Source organism: Hyperolius riggenbachi, chromosome 6, assembly GCF_040937935.1.
Source record: "Hyperolius riggenbachi isolate aHypRig1 chromosome 6, aHypRig1.pri, whole genome shotgun sequence".
Classification (NCBI taxonomy): Eukaryota; Metazoa; Chordata; class Amphibia; order Anura; family Hyperoliidae; genus Hyperolius; species Hyperolius riggenbachi.
This window is the reverse complement of record NC_090651.1, coordinates 373,905,885-373,928,805: the sequence shown is the minus strand read 5'-3', so window position 1 is coordinate 373,928,805 and position 22,921 is coordinate 373,905,885. Positions and strand designations below refer to the sequence as shown.

Genomic DNA, 22,921 nt, shown 5'->3' with positions numbered 1-22,921 from the left:
TGAGGAGGGGGGAGGCAGGAGAGCATCATTGGGGAAAAGCAGATTGTTATGCTGTGTGAGGAGTCTGGCAGTGAGTGAGGAGGGGGGAGGCAGTAGAGCGTCATTGGGGAAAAGCAGCTTGTTGTGCTGTGTGAGGAGTCTGGCAGTGAGTGAGGAGGGGGGAGGCAGGAGAGCATCATTGGGGAAAAGCAGATTGTTATGCTGTGTGAGGAGTCTGGCAGTGAGTGAGGAGGGGGGAGGCAGGAGAGCGTCATTGGGGAAAAGCAGCTTGTTGTGCTGTGTGAGGAGTCTGGCAGTGAGTGAGGAGGGGGGAGGCAGGAGAGCATCATTGGGGAAAAGCAGATTGTTATGCTGTGTGAGGAGTCTGGCAGTGAGTGAGGAGGGGGGAGGCAGGAGAGCGTCATTGGGGAAAAGCAGCTTGTTGTGCTGTGTGAGGAGTCTGACAGTGAGTGTGGAGGGGGGAGGCAGGAGAGTAGCAGTGTTTCATTTGACTTGCACAGCAGAAGGGAGGAGGTGGCACTGCTGTCCTGACTGAGGAGGAATGGAGTGGCTGAGGGTGAGCAGTGTGTTTGTCACAGACTCACAGCCTGCCAGTGTGCTATTGTGTTGAGCTGCAGCATGTCATGTGAGAACATTAAATGAAGCATAGTAAATTGTCAGGTGCTGTGCGATTATTCCAAAGGGGGCGGGGGGAGGGGTATTTCCCCAAATTTGCCTCAGGCAGCAAAAAGTGTAGGACCGGCCCTGCATGGAGCAATGACAAGACAGACACATCTCTAATGCTTCTGAATGCTTTACTTTATTCTACAGGATTTGGACACATTCACTTCATCAGAAATGTGTCTTTACTCGTAGCTGTTTGGCTTTGGTTCTGGTTTGTTTCCATAGCCCGGCTGGGGTTGTGGTTTGTATCCACCATAGCTTGTTTGTGGTTTGTTTTGGTTGCCCGGCTGGGATTGTGATTGGCTTCCATAGCTTGTTTCTGGTTTGTTTACACTGCCCGGCTGGGATTGTGATTGGCTTCCATAGCTTGTTTGTGGTTTGTTTACACTGCCCGGCTGGGATTGTGATTGGCTTCCATAGCTTGTTTCTGGTTTGTTTACACTACCCGGCTGGGATTGTGATTGGCTTCCATAGCTTGTTTGTGGTTTGTTTACACTGCCCGGCTGGGATTGTGATTGGCTTCCATAGCTTGTTTCTGGTTTGTTTTGGTTGCCCGGCTGGGATTGTGATTGGCTTCCATAGCTTGTTTCTGGTTTGTTTACACTGCCCGGCTGGGATTGTGATTGGCTTCCATAGCTTGTTTCTGGTTTGTTTACACTGCCCGGCTGGGATTGTGATTGGCTTCCATAGCTTGTTTGTGGTTTGTTTTGGTTGCCCGGCTGGGATTGTGATTGGCTTCCATAGCTTGTTTCTGGTTTGTTTACACTGCCCGACTGGGATTGTGATTGGCTTCCATAGCTTGTTTGTGGTTTGTTTACACTACCCGGCTGGGATTGTGATTGGCTTCCATAGCTTGTTTGTGGTTTGTTTACACTACCCGGCTGGGATTGTGATTGGCTTCCATAGCTTGTTTCTGGTTTGTTTACACTGCCCGACTGGGATTGTGATTGGCTTCCATAGCTTGTTTGTGGTTTGTTTACACTACCCGGCTGGGATTGTGATTGGCTTCCATAGCTTGTTTGTGGTTTGTTTACACTACCCGGCTGGGATTGTGATTGGCTTCCATAGCTTGTTTCTGGCTTGTTTACACTGCCCGACTGGGATTGTGATTGGCTTCCATAGCTTGTTTGTGGTTTGTTTACACTACCCGGCTGGGATTGTGATTGGCTTCCATAGCTTGTTTGTGGTTTGTTTACACTACCCGGCTGGGATTGTGATTGGCTTCCATAGCTTGTTTGTGGTTTGTTTACACTGCCCGACTGGGATTGTGATTGGCTTCCATAGCTTGTTTCTGGTTTGTTTACACTGCCTGACTGGGATTGTGATTGGCTTCCATAGCTTGTTTCTGGTTTGTTTACACTGCCCGACTGGGATTGTGATTGGCTTCCATAGCTTGTTTCTGGTTTGTTTACACTGCCCGACTGGGATTGTGATTGGCTTCCATAGCTTGTTTCTGGTTTGTTTACACTGCCAGACCGGGATTGTGATTGGCGTCCATAGCTTGTTTGTGGTTTGTCTTTAGACTCTTGTGATGGAGGAGACTGGCATTGTTCCTCCAGGATGCAGAAGCCTTGTGTGTTTCTCAGATATCCCGGCTTGCAGTCACACCCTGGCTTAGCGTCCTTGCAGTCCTGTGTGCACACTGGTGGGTTATCTTTGTTTAGGCAGTTTTTAGGGCACTTAGGAGGACACTCATAAAGCTGTTCATTGGCCCCGTAGCACTTATCTAAGGAGAACAATAAAAAAGAGAACACAAATGTCAGTGCATAAATTGTGATCGGCGCACCTGTCTGCTTATTGCAAACGAGAAATAAAAAATAGAAGGAAATCATCACCAATCAAAACTGAATGTGTATGGAAAAGTTTTAGTTAGGAGAACTGGCAATCAGACTAAAGGTGGCCACAAACGGTCCAATTTCTAGCGAAAAATCGTTCGAGCGATCAGAAATTCTGATCGGACGAAAAATCGTTCACTACACCATCAACTAACCAATCATTGCTTCCGATCTATCACGACCACCAAGAAAATCCAAATTTTCGTTCGACGAAAATTCATTCGGGCGACATTTTTTTCACTCGTTCATAATAGATTGTGTCCACCAATGGAGATTATTTACAACCAATCCGATCAGAATTTCTGATCGCTCGAACGATTTTTCGCTAGAAATTGGACCGTTAGTGGCCAGCTTAAGGTGGGCCATAGAGGCATAATAACTACTGAAAAAGGCAGATGCTGCTACTGCGATGGGGCCCAAGTGCTTCCTCTTACTCCTTTATAGCAGGTTATGTTGTGGCCGCACTGTTACTGGAGGGGGATCATGGTGGCCACGTTTGTTATATGACTTCCAGCAGATGAAGCCCCCATGTTTACTGGGGAGAAAGGAGAGGGGGGTCCAGACAGCCTGCAGGGGTTGCAACTGCTTCCTGTTTCCATAAATGACAGAGGTCTAAATCATAGCTACTCAATGTTTAGTGTAGAGCACATATTACACCTTAAAGAACAAGCGACACCCACGCTAACCTAGAAATAAAAAACACATATATAAGTAGATAAATACTACTTCTACTTGCATAACAGATGTATTGTGCTATCCACGTAATGATTCCTGTGAATTTTATAAAGGAAAAGCAGAAAATCCTATTCTAGGCAGTGGCCATCTTGCCAAGCTAATGCTGACATCATATCCTCCCTGACTCTTGTTTTCCCCCCTCCCTTCTCTTGCTCATTGTGTATTCATTAGCTGCCCTCCTCCCAGAGTCTTCAGACACTCCCACTGAGGTGTATACTACGAACTGCACTGTCTTATCCTCCAATCGCTGAGTCACCTCAGGTTTGCTTGTAAACACAAGTGAGCAGAGGTGTTTCAGATAAGAAGATAGGCAGGGAAATCAATAAAAGCGGAGGAATATATTATAGATAAAAAGAACTCCCAGCATTCAACTCTTTGGCACTGTTTGGCACTAGGGCCAGTGCTCCTAAAGTATGTGATAACTACAAACCATAACAGCAGGAAAAGTTTTGCAAGTTTTAAATGCAGGATTAGCATCTTTATTACTTAATACACTCAGACCAGTTGCTGTTGAAATTTGATTTTTATGGTGAAAATACCGCTTTAAAGAGACACTGAAGCGGAAAAAAAATGATGATATAATGAATTGGTTGTGTAGTACGGATAATTACTAGAACATTCGTAGCAAAGAAATTATTCTCATATTTTTATTTTCAGTTATATAGTGAAAACAACAAAATTTTCACCAAAACAGCAGAAGGAGAAAAACATCAGGAATCCCATCATGCTTTGCACAGTATTAGGGGGAAAATGCCCGGGCAGTTTTCTTCTGTGCAGGTAAAAATGAGGCTTGGGTAAAAAAAATGTTCTGATGCTGTGAAACTGTTAAAAGGGCTTATGTGGCCCTTTTTCAAAATGCAATTTAGATGAAGTGATATGTTCCTTTCATAAGTACTAATCTTTTTTCCTCTGTCTTGTGTAGAAACAGCTGTGCTGTCTCTCTCCTGCTCCTTTCTAATTATTTGTCTAGTTAGACTGTCAAGAACCGGCCCGCGGCACGCCTGCGTATACGGTTCCCGACTGCGGGTTTGACCAGATTAAGCGGGGAACAGCCTTATTTAAGCTACAAACAAGGCTGGAACCCCTCAAAACACCTCTCACTGCCACCACTAGCGTTGCTAGACACTTCCACTCTGCTGTCGAGTCCTCAGCGCGCACTCCGCGTTTTCGTATTTGGGTCAGCTTTGCGCTTAGGCCAAATACGGGAACGCCACGCACCCACACACACACACAGTTGCAATCTTACACTGTCGTGAAGCAAAGACCCACTAACAGTCGTTCCGAACGATACTGTTAGCTACTCGCACTGGCGTTGTTCGTACGTTGGGTCAGCTGCGCGCTTAGGCCAACGTATGACAAACGCCCCCACACACAATGCAATTACAATTTCCTACGGTAGTGTTGCTCAAGCGTACAATTAGGCATGAACTTATACACGGTTACACTTCAGTCTCTTCTAGGCTATGAGTGTTAGTTTAGTACGGCAGAAGTCAAACTTATTAAATAATAATTTAATATTCCAGAAAAAACATAGAACAGTGCAGAACTGAATATATACAAAAAGATTACAAAAAAACAAAGTAAAAATAGTTACAAGATAAAATGTACAAAGATAACACACACGGATATTTGCGTAAAAATAAACGGGGGAAAAAAGAACGTTACCAGCTTAGGTTAGAACGTTGTTTGACGGGAGGACGCCGTTTCGACCAGGAGTCGCGATCCTCCCTAGCTATTCGCTACCTCCGAGAGAAGATGGTCACTAGGCATTTGCCTCTGCTTTTTATACTCTGAGCTACGCCTGGAGGCTGCAACTTACTTGGGGAGGGGAGGAACTAGGTTTTAATTAAATCTCAGACATATTCCATTTCCAGGTAAAAGTCTACTATACATCAAAGATTGTGAAGTTAGGCTTTCAACTCCAGGTGAAAACTTGATTAAGGCGTTTTCCTGTCTCCGTTCTCAGACATAAATGGGATTTCCAGAGATCCACATACATGAAAAGGGTACTATAGCACACACACAAAACAAAAGACTTCCTTCACTTCCAATCTCCCCAGGTTACAGGTGACAATTGATTAAGGCTTTCACATTGCAGCAGGATGTCCTGTGTGATAGGTGACTGGTCGTATTCACTGAAGACCTCTTTAGATGCAAATGTAGGTCTAGTGACCCACCCACACAAATACAGGAACAGTCAATGAATCTAGCCTGCATCTCTACACCTTTGACATACCACAGCAGATATAAAAATGGGAAAATGAAAATATATTACTGTATTATCCTTAACAGCATCAGCACCCCAATATATCTCCACACCTCCGCCGTTAACTTGGTGCAAGGCAGACGATCTTCCCAGATCATCCTGCCAGCACCTACACTGTTGGTTCTGCTTGACGGGACAGCCCGTCCGCATTCCCATGATTGCTCCCCTTCCAGATGGCGCTGGCAGGTGAATCTAACGCATCATCCTGCCAAAGCCTACATTGACGGCCTGGCCGGGTGGGGAAACCCTTTAGCATCCTCAGGAGGGTTCCCCACCTGTCAGTTAGCTCCAAGCTACACGACTGGAAAGCTAGGTCAGGTTGCTGCAATGTGTCGTTGCCCTTGGCAACCTGACGTAACCAACCAGGGGAATGTGGGTCAGTGGCGACCGTGAATTCGCAACCATAGAGACTGTGCTGCAACTGGGGAAGGGTTCCAACCGTCGCTACACGCACTCTCTCTATAGTGGCAGGAGCTATCTCTCGGTCCCTTTGGGGAACGAGTATCTGCCGGTCTGCCTCCTCCACTTCGGACAGCTCCGAGGGAATAACTTCCCAGAACCCTCTCAACCTGCCCCTCCCAGCTGGTGACCTGCTGGCTAGCCCCCTGAGCTCTTCCAGGCTGCTGTCAAATCGAACAGCCCCAGAGAGCTCAGTGCTGCCTGTCACACATTCTAGGAAGGCTGCAGACGGAGAGGCTCCTGGGCCATCCGGGCCAGGTTCCGAATTGGATGTGGCTGACCCAGCAACATTTGCCACTTCGGTGGACAGTCCCTCTGCTGTAGACCCGCTGGCACTGCGGGTTACCACTGCAGCTGAGGGAGTGCCCACCTTACACACATCATAAATCACGTCACATTTTGTCTTAAAACCATCTGAAGGGGAAAGATCTGGCCTGGTGCCGTCTGCCCCTTCAGTGGACAGTCCATCTGCTGCAGCCCAGCGAGCGCCGCTGGTTACTCCGGCAGCTGACGGAGTGTCCACATGACACACAGCATTATGTAGCACAACACATATGCCATCAGCATTATCATCCCTACATATATTGTCATTTGGGACATCACATAAAACCTCCACATTATCTGTATCATTACACACATTGCTACTCAGCACTTCACAATTATCATCAACAGTTCCTGCATCGATCGCCTCGATAGTCCGTGCGTCATAAATGACATCATCAGTTTCTGCATTCTCTGTGTCAACAGGTCCCACTCCAGGCCTAGGCACTGGAGACTCACTAGGGCTGGCTCCTAGTACACAGTCCATAGCCCCTGGGGCCTCTCCAGCACTCCCCACTTGCACAGCATTATCAAACAGTACCTTGCAAGAGTCCAGAACTTCTGCTGGGGATGCAGGCTCCACAGGGTTTGGAGTAGGCTCATACCGGGCCACTAACCGTCCCAGGTCAGTACCCAGCAAAACGTTGGTGGGGATTTTGTCAGTTACCCCAACTTCTTTCAGTCTGCTGCCGGCCCCCCAATTCAGGTGGACCAAGGCGGTGGGTATGGCTGGGGTGACACCCCCAATTCCTCTGACAGCAATCATTTTCCCAGGTATGTACTGCTCCGGGTTCACAAGCTGGGGATGTATGAGAGTCACTTCTGCTCCAGTGTCTCTCAGCCCAGTGGCAACTGTACCCCCAACCGTGACAAGCTGCAGATTCTCTGCATAGCCAGTAGCATTCCTGGTAGCACACAAAGCCGTTGGGACTTCACTGGGGTTTGAGGCCTCACTGGATTTTGGGGCCTCCCTCTTCCTCTCTGGGCAAGTCGTGCGGATATGACCCACCCTGTCACATACAAAGCATTTCCGAGTGTCAGGTTGCTTGAATCCAGGAGACAGCGGTGCTTGCCTCCTCTGGGTGCTGGGTGAAACCGGTTTAGCCATCTGTTCTCCTCTCCAGCTGGGTGTAGTAGTCCTCCGGGACTCAGGTGCTCTATGGGCGGTGTAGGCATCGGCCATTTCCGCAGCCTCATCCACTGTCTTTGGTTCTCGATCCAGCACAAACAGCCGGACCTCAACAGGACAGGTGTGTAGGAACTGGTCTTTTATCATCAGCTCCTTCAGGGCATCCAAGGTTTCAACTGACAGTCCTTTTAGCCACTGCTGGAAGGCAGTGCGCAGGTTGCACGCGTGATCCAGGTAACTGTCATTAGGACCTCGCTGCACTGTCCTGAAACGTTTGCGATACACCTCTGGCGTGAGGTGGTATCGTGCAATGATGGCTTTCTTAATTGCCTCAAAGTCTGTTTCTTCCTCCTGGGGGAGACTCACAAACGCCTCCAGGGCCTTGCCTCTCAGCCCTGGGGTGAGGTATCTTGCCCACTGCTCACGGGGCACCCCATACTGCCGACAAGTCCTTTCAAACCCCTGTAGGAAAGTGTCTATGTCAGAGTCCTTGTCCATAGCGGGGAACTTATCCAGGGGGATTCTGTGGACTCGCTCACCTTCGCGTTCTGCGGGTCCAGCAGACCGGTTCTGCTGCTGAAGTTTAGCCAGCTCCAGCTGGTGTTGCCGTTCAGCTCTTCCCTCCTCTGCCCGGAGTCTGTCCCTCTCGGCCTGGAGTCGCTGGGCAGCTTGTTCCCTCTCTGCTTGCCGATGTTCCAGAATCAGCTTTAGGCGCAGTTCGGGCTCAGCCGAACCTAGTAGCTGTAGGTCGGCTTCCAGAGATGTCATCTCCGTGTTAGGTGGATCACCCAGGACATCGTCTCCACTCGCATCCTGTGGCGGGAGCGATTCCTCCTCTGGCGTGTCGTGAGCTGCATCTGCTGACGTTGAAGCACGGGCTCGTTCTGCCTCATCATGCTCCTCGAGCGCACGAAGCAACTGCTCCTTAGTCTGGCCGCTCACCGTCTCGATGCCTTTGTGCTCACACAGGTTGAGTAGTATCTCTTTGTTTTGCCTTGCATAGCTGGATGCTTTCTGAGCCATCGTGTTGCACAAAATAAAAAGAAAAAAAAAAGGGGGGGAGGGAAAGCAAACACCAAGTGTGTATCTTTGAACAAAAAAAAAAAACGTATATAGATTCTGCACTGAGTAGACTTCTGTAGGCTAGTTGCTTCTAGCAAGCTTCCAGCCTTTAGTACTCAGAATAGCGAGCTAAACTGCGTACTAATGTACTAAACGATCCCACCACTGCCAGCCAATTATGTCAAGAACCGGCCCGCGGCACGCCTGCGTATACGGTTCCCGACTGCGGGTTTGACCAGATTAAGCGGGGAACAGCCTTATTTAAGCTACAAACAAGGCTGGAACCCCTCAAAACACCTCTCACTGCCACCACTAGCGTTGCTAGACACTTCCACTCTGCTGTCGAGTCCTCAGCGCGCACTCCGCGTTTTCGTATTTGGGTCAGCTTTGCGCTTAGGCCAAATACGGGAACGCCACGCACCCACACACACACACAGTTGCAATCTTACACTGTCGTGAAGCAAAGACCCACTAACAGTCGTTCCGAACGATACTGTTAGCTACTCGCACTGGCGTTGTTCGTACGTTGGGTCAGCTGCGCGCTTAGGCCAACGTATGACAAACGCCCCCACACACAATGCAATTACAATTTCCTACGGTAGTGTTGCTCAAGCGTACAATTAGGCATGAACTTATACACGGTTACACTTCAGTCTCTTCTAGGCTATGAGTGTTAGTTTAGTACGGCAGAAGTCAAACTTATTAAATAATAATTTAATATTCCAGAAAAAACATAGAACAGTGCAGAACTGAATATATACAAAAAGATTACAAAAAAACAAAGTAAAAATAGTTACAAGATAAAATGTACAAAGATAACACACACGGATATTTGCGTAAAAATAAACGGGGGAAAAAAGAACGTTACCAGCTTAGGTTAGAACGTTGTTTGACGGGAGGACGCCGTTTCGACCAGGAGTCGCGATCCTCCCTAGCTATTCGCTACCTCCGAGAGAAGATGGTCACTAGGCATTTGCCTCTGCTTTTTATACTCTGAGCTACGCCTGGAGGCTGCAACTTACTTGGGGAGGGGAGGAACTAGGTTTTAATTAAATCTCAGACATATTCCATTTCCAGGTAAAAGTCTACTATACATCAAAGATTGTGAAGTTAGGCTTTCAACTCCAGGTGAAAACTTGATTAAGGCGTTTTCCTGTCTCCGTTCTCAGACATAAATGGGATTTCCAGAGATCCACATACATGAAAAGGGTACTATAGCACACACACAAAACAAAAGACTTCCTTCACTTCCAATCTCCCCAGGTTACAGGTGACAATTGATTAAGGCTTTCACATTGCAGCAGGATGTCCTGTGTGATAGGTGACTGGTCGTATTCACTGAAGACCTCTTTAGATGCAAATGTAGGTCTAGTGACCCACCCACACAAATACAGGAACAGTCAATGAATCTAGCCTGCATCTCTACACCTTTGACATACCACAGCAGATATAAAAATGGGAAAATGAAAATATATTACTGTATTATCCTTAACAGCATCAGCACCCCAATATATCTCCACATAGACGAATATTGTGCTGCAGGAAGAGGAAGATAATACAGCAGCTGTTCCTCCCTGCTATCTGCCTCTCCCTCCCCCTGCTGCACATCATCCTATGAGTCATCACTAACCTTGGTGCACTCTCCAGAGAGCAGGGGGAAGGTCTGCTCATTCCTGTGAGGCTGACAACAGGGGGGAGAGCTGCCTCTTGTTGCTTCAGCACAGCTCATCTCTGTAAAGGAGATAGTCAGGGACAGAGCTTTCCTCTCATCCTGTCATCATCTGCTATGACTCGGAAGCACTTCCGGAGTTAACCACCCTGGCGTTCTATTAAGATCGCCAGGGCGGCTGCGGGAGGTTTTTTTTTAATTAAAAAAAAACGATTCCATGCAGCCAACTGAAAGTAGGCTGTATGAAAGCCCACTAGAGGGCGCTCCGGATGCGTCATTCTGATCGCCTCCGGCGATCAGAATTAACAAGGAAGACCGCAATGAGCGGCCTTCCTTGTTTTGCTTACCTCGTCGCCATGGCGATGAGCGGAGTGACGTCATGGACGTCAGCCGCCTCCGATCCAGCCCTTAGCGCTGGCCGGAACTGTTTGTTCCGGCTACGCTGGGCTCGGGTGGCTGGGGGGACCCTCTTTCACCGCTGCACGCGGCGGATCGCCGCGCTGCGGCGGCGATCAAGTAGCACACGCGGCTGGCAAAGTGCCGGCTGCGTGTGCTGCTTTTTATTTCATGGAAATCGGCCCAGCAGGGCCTGAGCGGCAGCCTCCGGCGGTGATGGACGAGCTGAGCTCGTCCATACCGCCCGGCTGGTTAATTTGCATCGCGGCCATCTTGGCCAAACGATTAAAATTTATTTTTTTATTAAGCTATTTATTGGCAGTGGGGAGCAGTGAAAATAGGCAAAAATGAAGAGGGGGAATTAGGGGGGAAACAGTAATATGTTTATTTTACTTTGGTGCAAATGCATCACAGATTTTCTTTAAAGAAACGCCAAGCCTTGTCAGTGCTTCTGGGTAGATTTCTAGTCTGGAGGTTCACTTTAAAACAAACCTGTAATGCACAGGTGTCGAACTCAGCCCTCGAAAGCCCAATCCATACCAGTGTTTAGGATGGACTGAGAAATAAAGAAATGTGTTCTAACCGATGAACCATACCTTTCCTGATTGAGTCTCATCAATTAGTTTTGGCTGAACCAAAAATGTGTGAGGACCTCGGCCTTCAAGGACTGGAGTTCGACACCTGTGCTGTAGTGGGAGGAAGTGTAAAAGCAGGGGATATCTAGTAATGCACATCTAGGGAAAACCAGGCTAACACTGAAATCCCAAAGTTCAATACACTCAACCGCGGGGGGTTTTATGAACCAGAATTCTCTTGTTTATTCTTCATACGTTAGTTTTTCAAATTGCGGATCATATATATGGACATAACATCAGACCTTCACTTCAAATCAAGAAATGCCTAACACGTGTTTCACGGCCAACAGCCGCTTCCTCAGAGGCACACCATATACAAAACATCCGTAGGCCTGTGACAAACTTGAACCCGCAATCTGAGATCTAAAATAGAGCTGCCATCAACGATGATTCCCAAGCTGTACGGGCTGCAAGAGACTGAAATCCACCCTGAGGCACCATCTAAAAAATGTAAGGTCTAGTTTCAGTTGAACTGGTTGTCTTCAAGTTCAAGTGAAGCATGGCCTGTAAGAATTAAGTATATGGCAATGGGTCAGTCTGTTTACTGCATATCCCTAAAGAAGAATTAGGCAACTTATGTCCCCAAATAATGTAACCAAGCAGCAGAATCCCTCAGATAAAAATTACAATTACCCAAATTACACATCGCTCCTATAGCCATAATAAAAAGAAACTCGAAGTGTGAGACTTATGGAAGCAGCCATATTTATTTCCTTTTAGACAATACCAATTGCTTTTCAGCCCTGCTGATCTTTCTGGCCAGTCGGGGGTAAATCACACCCCTGAAACAAGCATGCAGCTAATAATAATAATAATAATCCGAACATTTGTATAGCGCTTTTCTCCTGTCGGACTCAAAGCGCTCAAGAGCTGCAGCCACTGGGACGCGCTCAGGAGGCCACCCTGTAGTGTTAGGGAGTCTTGCCTTGAACTCCTTACTGAATAGGTACTTGACCTAGCCAGGATTCGAACCCTGGTCTCCCATGTCAAAGGCAGAGCCCTTAACCAGTACACTATCCAGCCACTTCCCAGCTAATCTAGTCAGATTTGTCATAGACATCAGATCAGCATGCTTGTTCAGGGTCTATGACTGCAAGTATTACAAGCAGAGGATCAGCAGGACAGCCAGGCAATGTGAATTATTTAAAAGGAAAGAAACTTGTCAGCCTTCATATCTCTCTCACCTTGGGCTCCCTTTAACATTATGGCCTATGGCCCAAATCCGGTACCGAAATTACCTGTCTCGGGATCCAGGAAGCCTCTGGTCCATTTACCCTAACACCGCTACTGCCTAGAGAGTGCCCCCTAGTGGCTGCAGCTCTGGTGCTTTGAGTCCACCAGGAGAAAAGTGCGATATAAGTGTTCTGTGTCTTGTCTGCGCTAACCACTTGCCGACCAGGGGTGATTTGCTTGATCTGTGCTGCGTGGGCTCTCCAGCCCGCAGCACAGATCAGTATTATGCCAGGGCGATCAGACTTCCCCCCCTTTTTTCCCCACTAGGGGGATGTCCTGCCGGGGGGGTCTGATCGCCGCCGGCCATCTGCGTTTTGTGGGGGGGGCTCCTCAAAGCCCCCCTCCGCAGCCATTTCCGCCCTCTGCCTCCTTACCTCCCTCCCTCCCTCTTTACGTAATGCGCAGGACGGAGTTCCGGCCTGCGCATTGAAGGATAGGCTTCCGTTTATCAGATGCCTGCGATCCCCGGCCAATCAGAGGCCGGGGATCGCCGATATGCCCTACGGCACTGCTGCGCAGCAGCGCCGTATGATGTAAACAGCGGGGATTTCTTCCCCGCGTGTTTACATTTTGCCGGCGAGCCGCGATCGGCGGCTCTCCGGCTGTTCACGGAGACACCCTCCGTGAACTCACATGGAAAGGCCGCTCCATCGAGCGGCCGTTTCCATGGTAACCCGCAGACGACCAGTTTACGCCGATCGGCGTTAGCTGGTCATCAAGAGGTTAAATTCCATATCCACCAGCATTTGTAGCCTGGTGGTCTAGCTGGTTAGATCGATGCTGTTTCTTTGGTATGGTTAGTTTGAACATTTTTGGGAAAAACGTTTATTATCCTTGATCTTATTGTGTCGATTGGAAAAGAGGGTTTATTCAACTGCATTTAAAATATAAACACAGATGAAGATGGACTACAGTAGAATTTTATAGTAGAGTTATTTTCCAGTCACTGGGGCTGATATATTAACCTGCGCAAATTGCATACAAATAGTGCGTTTGTACCCGGCTATAAGAAGAATGTAAAGTTAGTCAGCTGTGTTTACTTGGCTATCCTAACATGGTGTAAATGTCCTACACAGCAACAGCACTTTGTGGCTCATTCATTAAGCTGTGCTGCTAAAGCTGAACCACTTAAATTTACCATGTACGAGTTAAAAATCCCCAGTGCGACCGCGCGTAGTGTGCGCTCCTGAGTTATGCGCGCTCCCTTTAGCTTCCAAAACAGCTTGTTCAATACTAGACTCTTCCACGACGATGACGTGCCCTCCTGGAAGAGACCTAACACTAATTGACAATTAATTTAAACATAGTTAAAACCTGGGGCTGCTAGCCCATAAATGGTCTACACATTTTTTCTAAAGAACAGCAAGAATTAGGCAGTGACCCTAGTCAGTGTCTAGGGGGCGCTGCACACCTCTGTTGGTTCCATTTCAATTGCAGTCTGACTAGGAGCGCTACCTATTTCTTGCTGCACAATTTGTATGCAATCTGTGTTGCCCTGAAGGGTTAGCAGCAACTGGAGGGGAGTCATTTTGATAGGGGGATACAGCAATCAGAGGGCTCCATGAAGGTCCTGCTTGCTTCTCACCTGCACCGATGGTTCTTGTAGACACTGACATTCTGACGAAGCCTGCGTATGGCGGGTGCAACATGTAGGTGGGCGGGGTTTACCTAACATAATCATGGAGAGCTCCTGTGACCCGGCCATGGCCTAGCGCCCGCTTTTTAATGGGCGGGCCTTTTTACTAATGTTCCATGGAAACCGACCAAGCGGTATTCTTCAGTCATGTATAGAGACTATATATGCCCATATAGCTGTATCCTCCATGGATCAGGGACACAGTGTAAACAAGAAAGGTCTCACCAAGGAATGGCAATTCTGTGGGTACCCACTTCAAGTGTGACCAAGGAAGCCAATATTCCAGCTCTAAATCAGCATTGCTACAGAGGGAGATCAGCCTGGAGAGACAGTGTGCAGCGGGGTGTGTCACTCGAGCTGCAGCCCTGCCCACCTACGCGTTTCCTGTCCTGATTGGAACATTGGTCAGGGTGTGGTTAGCTCCTGTCTGGACCCTTCCTCTTTTTGTCTTGATCACATGATCACTGTCTGGTTGCTATGTAACAGGCAGATCTAATTTGATTTATGCACTTGGTTGTGTGACTCCTGCACTATTGTGCAGTAATTAGGCGGATTGTGTGCGGTGTTGAGGTATACAGGGTTTTCTTAAACTATTAGACGCTGGCAGCCTTCCTTGACTCTTTTAAAACTTTGGTAAAAGTTATCAATGAAATAAGGCCTTAAAGTGAACCAAAGACTCCATATCCCTCTCACCTCGGGTTCCCTTTAACTGAGAAAACAGCCGGAATAGAAAGAATATCATCTGTACTCACTTGTTGGGAGTCTTCCCTGATGAGACTCCCGGGGGAGCAGCAGAGCCAAGCATAGGCCTAGACATGAAAGAAAAACACAGAGCTGAAGTTAATGGAACAAAATGGCATGGGAGTCAACCATGACAATTTGGGCGGCACCATCCCGGATTCAGCCCCCAATGTCCTGCATTGCACTTTCGCCTTATAAAATCCTGTACCCTGTGTGGTCCCCCCCCCCCTCCCCTTCCCCCCGTGTGTAAAAACAATTAGCGGCACCCCATCCAGTCATCCAGCATCTCCCACGGTGAGTGCAGACCTCTCATCTCCTGCTCAGCTCCCCTAGTGATGGCTTCTGCTTATAATATGATCAGTAGAAGCTGGCACTAGAGGAGCAGCGCCGGAGATGAGAGATTTGTGCTCGGCGCGGAAGCCGATGGATGAGGTGAGACATGCTACTGCTAATTGATTTTACGCACAGGGAGCAGTGGAGACCGGGATAGGGGGCTAAAGGACCACACAGGGGGAGGAGGGGACATGGGGACACACAGGAGGACCAGAGGACCACACAGGGGAGTAGAAGGGGGCGCAAAGGGGGACATAGGGGGACCAAAGGAGGACACAGTGGGACATAAGGGGACGAAGCAAGACACAGTGGGACACACAGGAGAACAGAAGGGGACACACAGAGGCAAAGATGGACATGGTGGGACACATGGGAGGAGCAAAGGAGGACACGGAAAAGAAGGGAACACAAAGGGGACACAAGAGGACTCATGGGGACACAGTAGGACAATGATTGGGGAGAACATCTTAAAGATGCTCCTAGAACATGGATGCAACAGGTTTAGTATATATATTTTCCCCCCTGATTTTTTCCCTCTAAACCTAAACCTAGGTATGGTAATTATAGTTCAAAGTGTAAATAAAACATCTCCTCCTGGTGCTGGGAAACCCGTCCTTTGTCAAGGTAGAGTGAACTCTCTAACCGAAACAGCAACTTTCCTGCTGCATATTCTACTATTCTGCATATTCTACTATTCTACTGCATATTCTACTAATCTGCATATTCTACTATACTAAAAGAACAGGGCTGGTGGAGCACAAGGCAGGTGACAAAAGAGGCACAAGAGGGACACAAGGGAGACAAGAGGTGACACAAAAGGGGAGCTAAAAAAGGTACGAGGAGGACAAGAGGTGACACAGAGGGGGGATCAAAGAGGCACAAGGAGGACAAAATAGGCACAGGGGGACAAGAGGTGACACAAAGGGGGAGCTAAAGAGGTACAGGGGCCAAAAGAGGCAGAAGGAGGACAAGCGGTGGCACATGGGCGACAATGAGGCACGTGGGGACAAGAGGTGACACAGATTAAACAAAAGAGACCGCCGTCTATGGGAAGCTTTCTTTCAGGTACATAAAGAAAAACAAAAACACACTGCACACAATAACATATGCAGGCTCCTTTATTGAAATTGTTTTTACATTCATGAATGATGTTGGCACAGAATTGCTTTATTTAAGAACGATTTCAGGTGAAGAACCTACATGGGGGACTACCTGTGTTATTAACCAGAGATCTGTGCCAAAGGAAAGCATTGGTGTTAAGGTGGAGCCATCTTTGGTCACTTCGAAGATCTCCAAAGAGTCATTTGTTAGATTTTTAGCAAGTCCTTCAGACTTCTCATCTGTACTAGCAGAAGACTTACCGTTGCCCGGGCATGTATTTGGCTGTTGTTGGCTCTGCCCACTTTCTCTAACCCTAACACACAGACACTCAAATGACCAAGTTTGTGAGCTTTTGGGTTTCTCGTCATCAAAAATTTGTGAATAAATGGAGTTTATCCAGCAAAGAATTATGTTTGGCTGTTTGTGACTCCACCCCCTTTAGTGAATTTAAACCCCAGCCACCATATGACCGTCAGGTTTGAGGCCTCTGCCATTAACAGTGTAAGAATGGCAGCAGTTTAAAGGGGAACTGAAGAGAGAGGTATATGGAGACTGCCATGTTTATTTCCTTTTAATCAATACCAGTTGCCTGGCAGCCCTGCTGGTCTATTTCTCTGCAGTAGTATCTGAATAACATCAGAAACAAGCATGCAGCTAGTCTTGTCAGATCTGACTTTGAAGTCTGAAACACCTTATCTGCTGCATGCTTGTTCAGGGGCTATGGCTAATAGTATTAGAGGCAGAGGATCAGCAGGGCTGCCAGGCAACTGGTATTGCTTAAAAGGAAATAAACATGGCAGCCTCCATATACCTCTCTCTTCAGTTCCCCCTTAAATATTGCCCTTTAAAACCAATAGGTGAATTTTGATTGGCTGTTGCAGGCTCCACCCACTTTCCTGAATATTAATCCCAGTCACCCAGTGACCTACTGTGCCAAGTTTGAGAACACTGTCACTAACACTCTAAGAATTGCTGCAATTTACATTTTCCCATTTAAAATAATTTGCCGAAATGTGATTGGCTGTTTTATGCTCCACCCACATTCCCTGAATTTGTAACCTCGGTCACCAACTGTGCCAAGTGTGGTACTCTGGCTTGATTACTGTGAGAATGGCAGCCTTTTACATTTTTTCCATTGACATGAATGGGTGAAATCTGATTTGCTGTTTGTAGCTCCGCCCACGTGTGCAGGGGGGCCGCGAGACCCCCAGAACATATCATCCCAGGTAGTAAGGGATCTGCATACCAAGTTTCGTTCAAATCGGTCAAGCCGTTTTCAGAGTGATCGCGGCACATACATACACACACATATTAAATGTTATATATACTGTATATATAGATTGTACCAGCACTATGTTACATTATAGAATAGAAATGATTTAAACCATAGTCCATAATACTGAAGTGATGTCAGTAGTATATCAGTGACTCACCTAAGCCAAGGATGATTATTGTCCTGCTCATTTTCTCCTCCTGATAATCTTAGCCCTATAAGACGAATGTAAACGTTATGGTAGGAAATAGATTTAAAGAGGAACTGTTGTAAAAAATAACTTAAAGCGGAATATAACCCTGCATTTCAACTTTGCTCTAAAACATTATATACAGCATATTATATGCAAAAAACAAATTTTTTTTTTACTAGACCAGCATTGGAAGGGTTAAACACAGAGGTTTAAAGTTCCGTGGAGAGATATGCAGAAGTTCAGATTGTTACATTCTATTTAGTTGAATGTATCTATTGATAAATGTTACACACTCTTTGGCTGTCCGCCAAGCTCCTTCTCAGTGAGAGAGAGTGAGTCACATTCAACACTTAGATACATTTATGTAAACAAAATGTATCTATGTCAGCTTCGGATGCGTCTGCAGAAATCTCCAGGAACTTTAAAGCCCTGTGTAACCCTTCCAATGCTGGTCTAGTAAAAAAAAAAAATGCTGGTTGCATATAATATACTGTAAATAATGTTTTAGAGCAAAGTTGAAATGCAGGGTTATATTCCGCTTTAAAGAATAAAATTGCTTACATTTTTTTTAACAATATTCATTTATTTAGTCACTGTTTGTCCATTGTAAAATCTTTTCTCTCCCCGATTTATTTTCCAAAATTTATCAAAGAAATTTCATCCGTCTGCTTCTCGGCACTAAGGGCCCTTTCACCTCTTTCACACTGAGAGCTGATCCGTGCGTTTTGACAGAATTCTCATAGGATGCAGTAAGGACCGGTTTGCGTTCCCGCCACTTGCCTACGATCGCGTTCGGGTCCACGATCGCGATTCACGGGCAAAATCTCGCAATTCAGCACGATTTGCACTTGTGATACCCGTTCAATAGAACGAGAATCACAGCGCAATTGCCCCAAATTGTGATTTGAACGAATTCGCAAATGGTACAGTGTGAACATATCCATAGGGATACATTAGTAGCAGTGTTTTGCTGATCGAAGGCGATCAGCAAAACGCTGAAAAAGCGCCAAATGTGACCCAGTCCTAAGCGGGGTAACATAAAAGTCTATTGACTTTCATGTTCCTTTTTTATATTAGATAAAGCGTTCCAGAGCATTACTTTGTAAAGCTTCTGGAAGCTTTTAATCGTACGACGCAGGCGGTTTTTCATCGGGTAAATTAGCAGAAATCAAAAATGGCTAATAAGGTACTAATTGATCTGAGCTGATACAAATGTAACCACTTCAGCGCACAGTGTTGTTCACTTTATGTATCCAAACAACTTTCACCTACCATTCATTCGCCAATAACTTTATCAATACTTATCACACTGAAATGATCTATTTCTTGTTTTTTTCCGCCACCATTTAGGCTTTCTTTGGGTGGTACATTTTGCTAAGAATTATTTTGTTCTAAATCCATTTTAACAGGAAGATTAAGAAAGGAATGGAAAAAAATAATTATTTCTCAGTTTTTGGCCATCATTGTTTGAAATGAATACATGCTAATTAAAACCCATGTATTTTATTTGCCCATTTGTCCCGGTTATTACACCGTTTAAATTACGTCCCTATCACAATTTATGGCACCGATATTTTATTTGGAAATAAAGGTGCATTTTTTCAATTTGCGTCCATCACTATTTACAAGCTTATAATTGAAAAAATTATATTAACATACTCTCTTGACATGCATATTTAAAAAGTTCAGACACTTAAGTAACTATTTATGTTTTGTCTTTTTTTAAATTAAAAATTTTATTTGGGTAATTTTTGGTGTGGGAGGTAAACAGCTAATTTTAAATGTAAAATAATGTATTTATTTATTAAAAAATTTATGTGGGTGTAGTTTTACTATTTGGCCACAAGATGGCCACAGTCAAAAAATCCTGGAAGCGAACGATATCGCCTCCAGGAAGCACTAGGAGGACGGGGAAATTTTTTTTAAGCAGAAAGACCGTGGCCTCTGAAAAGAGGCCGTCGGTTTTTCTTGGGGGACTTAGATCAATGAATGGGAAGTATATTTCCATTCATTGATCGGGGAGCTAACGGCAGGCGGCGGGAGCTGCCTTATTCAGCTGCAGCAGCACAGTCTATCTGGACGAACATATTCGTCCAGATAGGCTTAAGTGGTTAATGTTAATTTTATGCAACTTGACCTGCACTTTATTTCTCAGTATAAAAAATGCTTTCGCTACCAATTAGGCTTTCTTTGAGGGATTTTTTGCTAAGAATTATTTTATCCAACTGCATTTTAACAGGAAAAAGAAGAAAAAAAATTGAAAAAATTAATTATTTCTGTTTTCAACCATCATAGTTTTAAAATAATACATGCTACCGTAATTAAAACCCACACATTTTATTTGCCCAATTGTCCTGGTTATTGCAACATTTAAATTTTTTCCCCAGTACAATGTATGGCGCCAATATTTCATTTGGAAATAAAGGTGTATTTTTTTAGTTTTACGTCTGTCACTATTTACAAGCCCATAGTTCCAAAAGTAACAATAATATACCCTTTTGACTATTTATGTATTTTTTTCAATTGTATGTTTTTATCATGGTTTTTTTTTTTTTACAAAGCATGTTTTGGGTAACTATTGGGGAGTGTGGGAGGTAAGGGGTTAATTTTAAATGAAAAAAAAAAAGTCTGTTAGCGTAAAAAATGTTTGTGGATGTAATTTTACTATTTAGCCACAAGATGTCCTCGTGCATAACTTCCTTATGCCTAGTATTACTAGCAATGCGTGGACGTGTAAGTATCGTTTTTTGTGAATGACGTTGCCGTCTCATAGATGGCGGTGTTCATTCCCACGGGGACTGTGTTCCCATTCATTGATCTCCCGTCTAGCGATCGGTGGTGGTAACGAGCCTGGTGGGGCGCGAGGGGAGGGCGAGCAGGAGGGCACGGCGGGGAGGGATGATCACTGCAAGAAGATATGGGGAAATGCAAGGATGTAGTTACTCATCCCGGGAGAGGGGAAGGGGTTAAAAGTTACGATATTCGCCATAGTGGTTCTTTACAATACTGCATCGAATACCGCATGAGGTCAAACTCTTAGTGAACCGTCATGCAGTTTTTCAGTAAATTGACGCTCTTTACCTGCAAAATAATTGTGAATTCAGAAAAAAAAGGTCTAAAACTCGGAATGTGGAATTTTTTCCAACTCTTATTTTTTACCAAACATGTCATAGTGAATTGCAGCAAGTGAAGCGTCCTACTTACTTCACAAACAAGATAAATATAAGATACACTAGAGTAGTGCTAGGTATAAATGTTGACAGATTGTTATACTATAAATGCTACAGTAAAATACTCATAATATACAATTTATTACTAATAAAATGGGAGTTTTCTGGTTTTCTCACACATCCCAAAAACATACAGGTAGGTTCATTGGTTCCTCAAAAAACTTTTCTTGAACTACAATAGTGACACAGGTCAGTGATCGACTATAGTAGAGACAAGATTGTTTGTGAGCTCCTTTAGGGACAGCCAGTGACATCGCTATGTACTCTGTACAGTGCTGCAGAAGATGTCAGTGCTATATAAATACATAATAATAATATGGTAGTACATTAGACTATGACTATTGTAGGATTAGACTGTGACCTCCTCTGAAGACAGTCAGTGACATGACTATGTACGTTGTAAAGTGCTGCAGAAGATGTCAGTGCTATATAAATACATAATAATAATATGGTAGGACATTAGACTATGACTATGGTAGGATTAGATTGTGAGCTCCTCTGAGGACAGTCAGTGACATGACTATGTACTCTGTAATGTGCTGCAGAAGATGTCAGTGCTATATACAGTACATAATAATAATATGGTAGGACATTAGACTATGACTATGGTAGGATTAGAGTGTGAGCTACTCTGAGGACAGTCAGTGACATGACTATGTACTCTGTAAAGTGCTGCAGAAGATGTCAGTGCTATATACAGTACATAATAATAATATGGTAGGACATTAGACTATGACTATGGTAGGATTAGAGTGTGAGCTCCTCTGAGGACAGTCAGTGACATGACTATGTACTCTGTAAAGTGCTGCAGAAGATGACAGTGCTATACATACACAGTACATAATAATAAATATTAATATATAAGTGAGAACAGTGAAAGAGACACTGAAAATGGATGGTGAGACAGACAGGCAAATACAGAGGTGATTAGAGAGTGCTGGTTCACACTGTGCAATCAGCAAAGTGCTGCCACTAATGTATCCCTATGGGATCATTCTCACTGCAGCATCTGGCATCTGCATGCAGCATTTTAGGGACGATTGCGATGTGATTCTCGTTCTATTGAATGGTAATCACAAACGCAAATTGCATCAAATTCAAGTATATTTAGCAATGCGATTTGCGTTCCTAGTGTGAAGCATTCCAGAGAGAAGGAAGTGTGACAGCAGCTAACTGAGAGACAGCAAAGAGGAGAGCGACAGGAAGCACTAGTGAAAGTGGTTCAATACTCACTTTTCCTATAATCAGCCTATGGCAGCTCATGCGGCTCTCTGGCTGCTGTCTGCACCCTATATATACACACACTCATACTTAGACAGGTCCTCCCTAATGACACATCACCTTAATTATCTGTGATGAAACATAACATATTAATGTACATAAATCTAATGCACGGAAACAAGGTCACTTTCTAACTTTTATCGTTGTTGGGGATAATTTGGGCTCCGCCCGTCAGATCTTTCTGCTGCCCCTCCCGTTCGTCCCTCATCAGACAGGCAAGATGATCAGCGAGGTTTGAGGTACACCCAGGTTATGTTATTGCCACCTAATAAGCAGAACAATCTCCAGCCTGTTCATCCATCTAGGAACAGCCATAATTATGCGGCAGTAGCTAATTATCAGTCTGTGCCATGTTAATTCCATTATCTACTGGCAGTGAGTTTGGCACACGCCCCTGAAAGTGAGATGTAGGATCAGTGCAGCGAGTTGGAGGAGACTATAGTGTCTATTCATGTTATATCCCGGTTTCCATGCAGGCCTAAGGCAACTCAAATCTACCGAACATGAAACTGCCGCTTCGACCAACCAAGCAGACCAGAATCCAGGCCGATGTGTCGGCTGCTGGACTTTCACCTTTAATATTACTTTCTACAGATATCGTTGGATTATCACCCTCATAACTATTCAATAATGTTTATGATATGCAGAACCACACCACCCCTATATGCAAGATCAGCAAATCCCACGGACAAACACCCCTGGGGTGTGCAACGCCCTTACTGAATTACAC

General features: G+C 45.5%; 1 protein-coding gene across 1 annotated transcript; it reads right to left on the bottom strand.

Moving 5' to 3' along the window:
* Positions 1-777: 777 nt before the first annotated feature.
* Positions 778-22,203, bottom strand: LOC137521957 (uncharacterized). Its single transcript, XM_068241913.1, has 4 exons — positions 22,144-22,203; positions 17,648-17,702; positions 14,792-14,848; positions 778-2,389 (listed from the first exon to the last, which is right to left on the bottom strand). The coding sequence occupies exons 2-4, from the start codon at positions 17,676-17,678 to the stop codon at positions 846-848; spliced, it is 1,632 nt and encodes a 543-aa protein (XP_068098014.1). The 5' UTR covers positions 17,679-17,702; positions 22,144-22,203; the 3' UTR covers positions 778-845.
* Between the last annotated feature and the right edge of the window lie 718 nt (positions 22,204-22,921).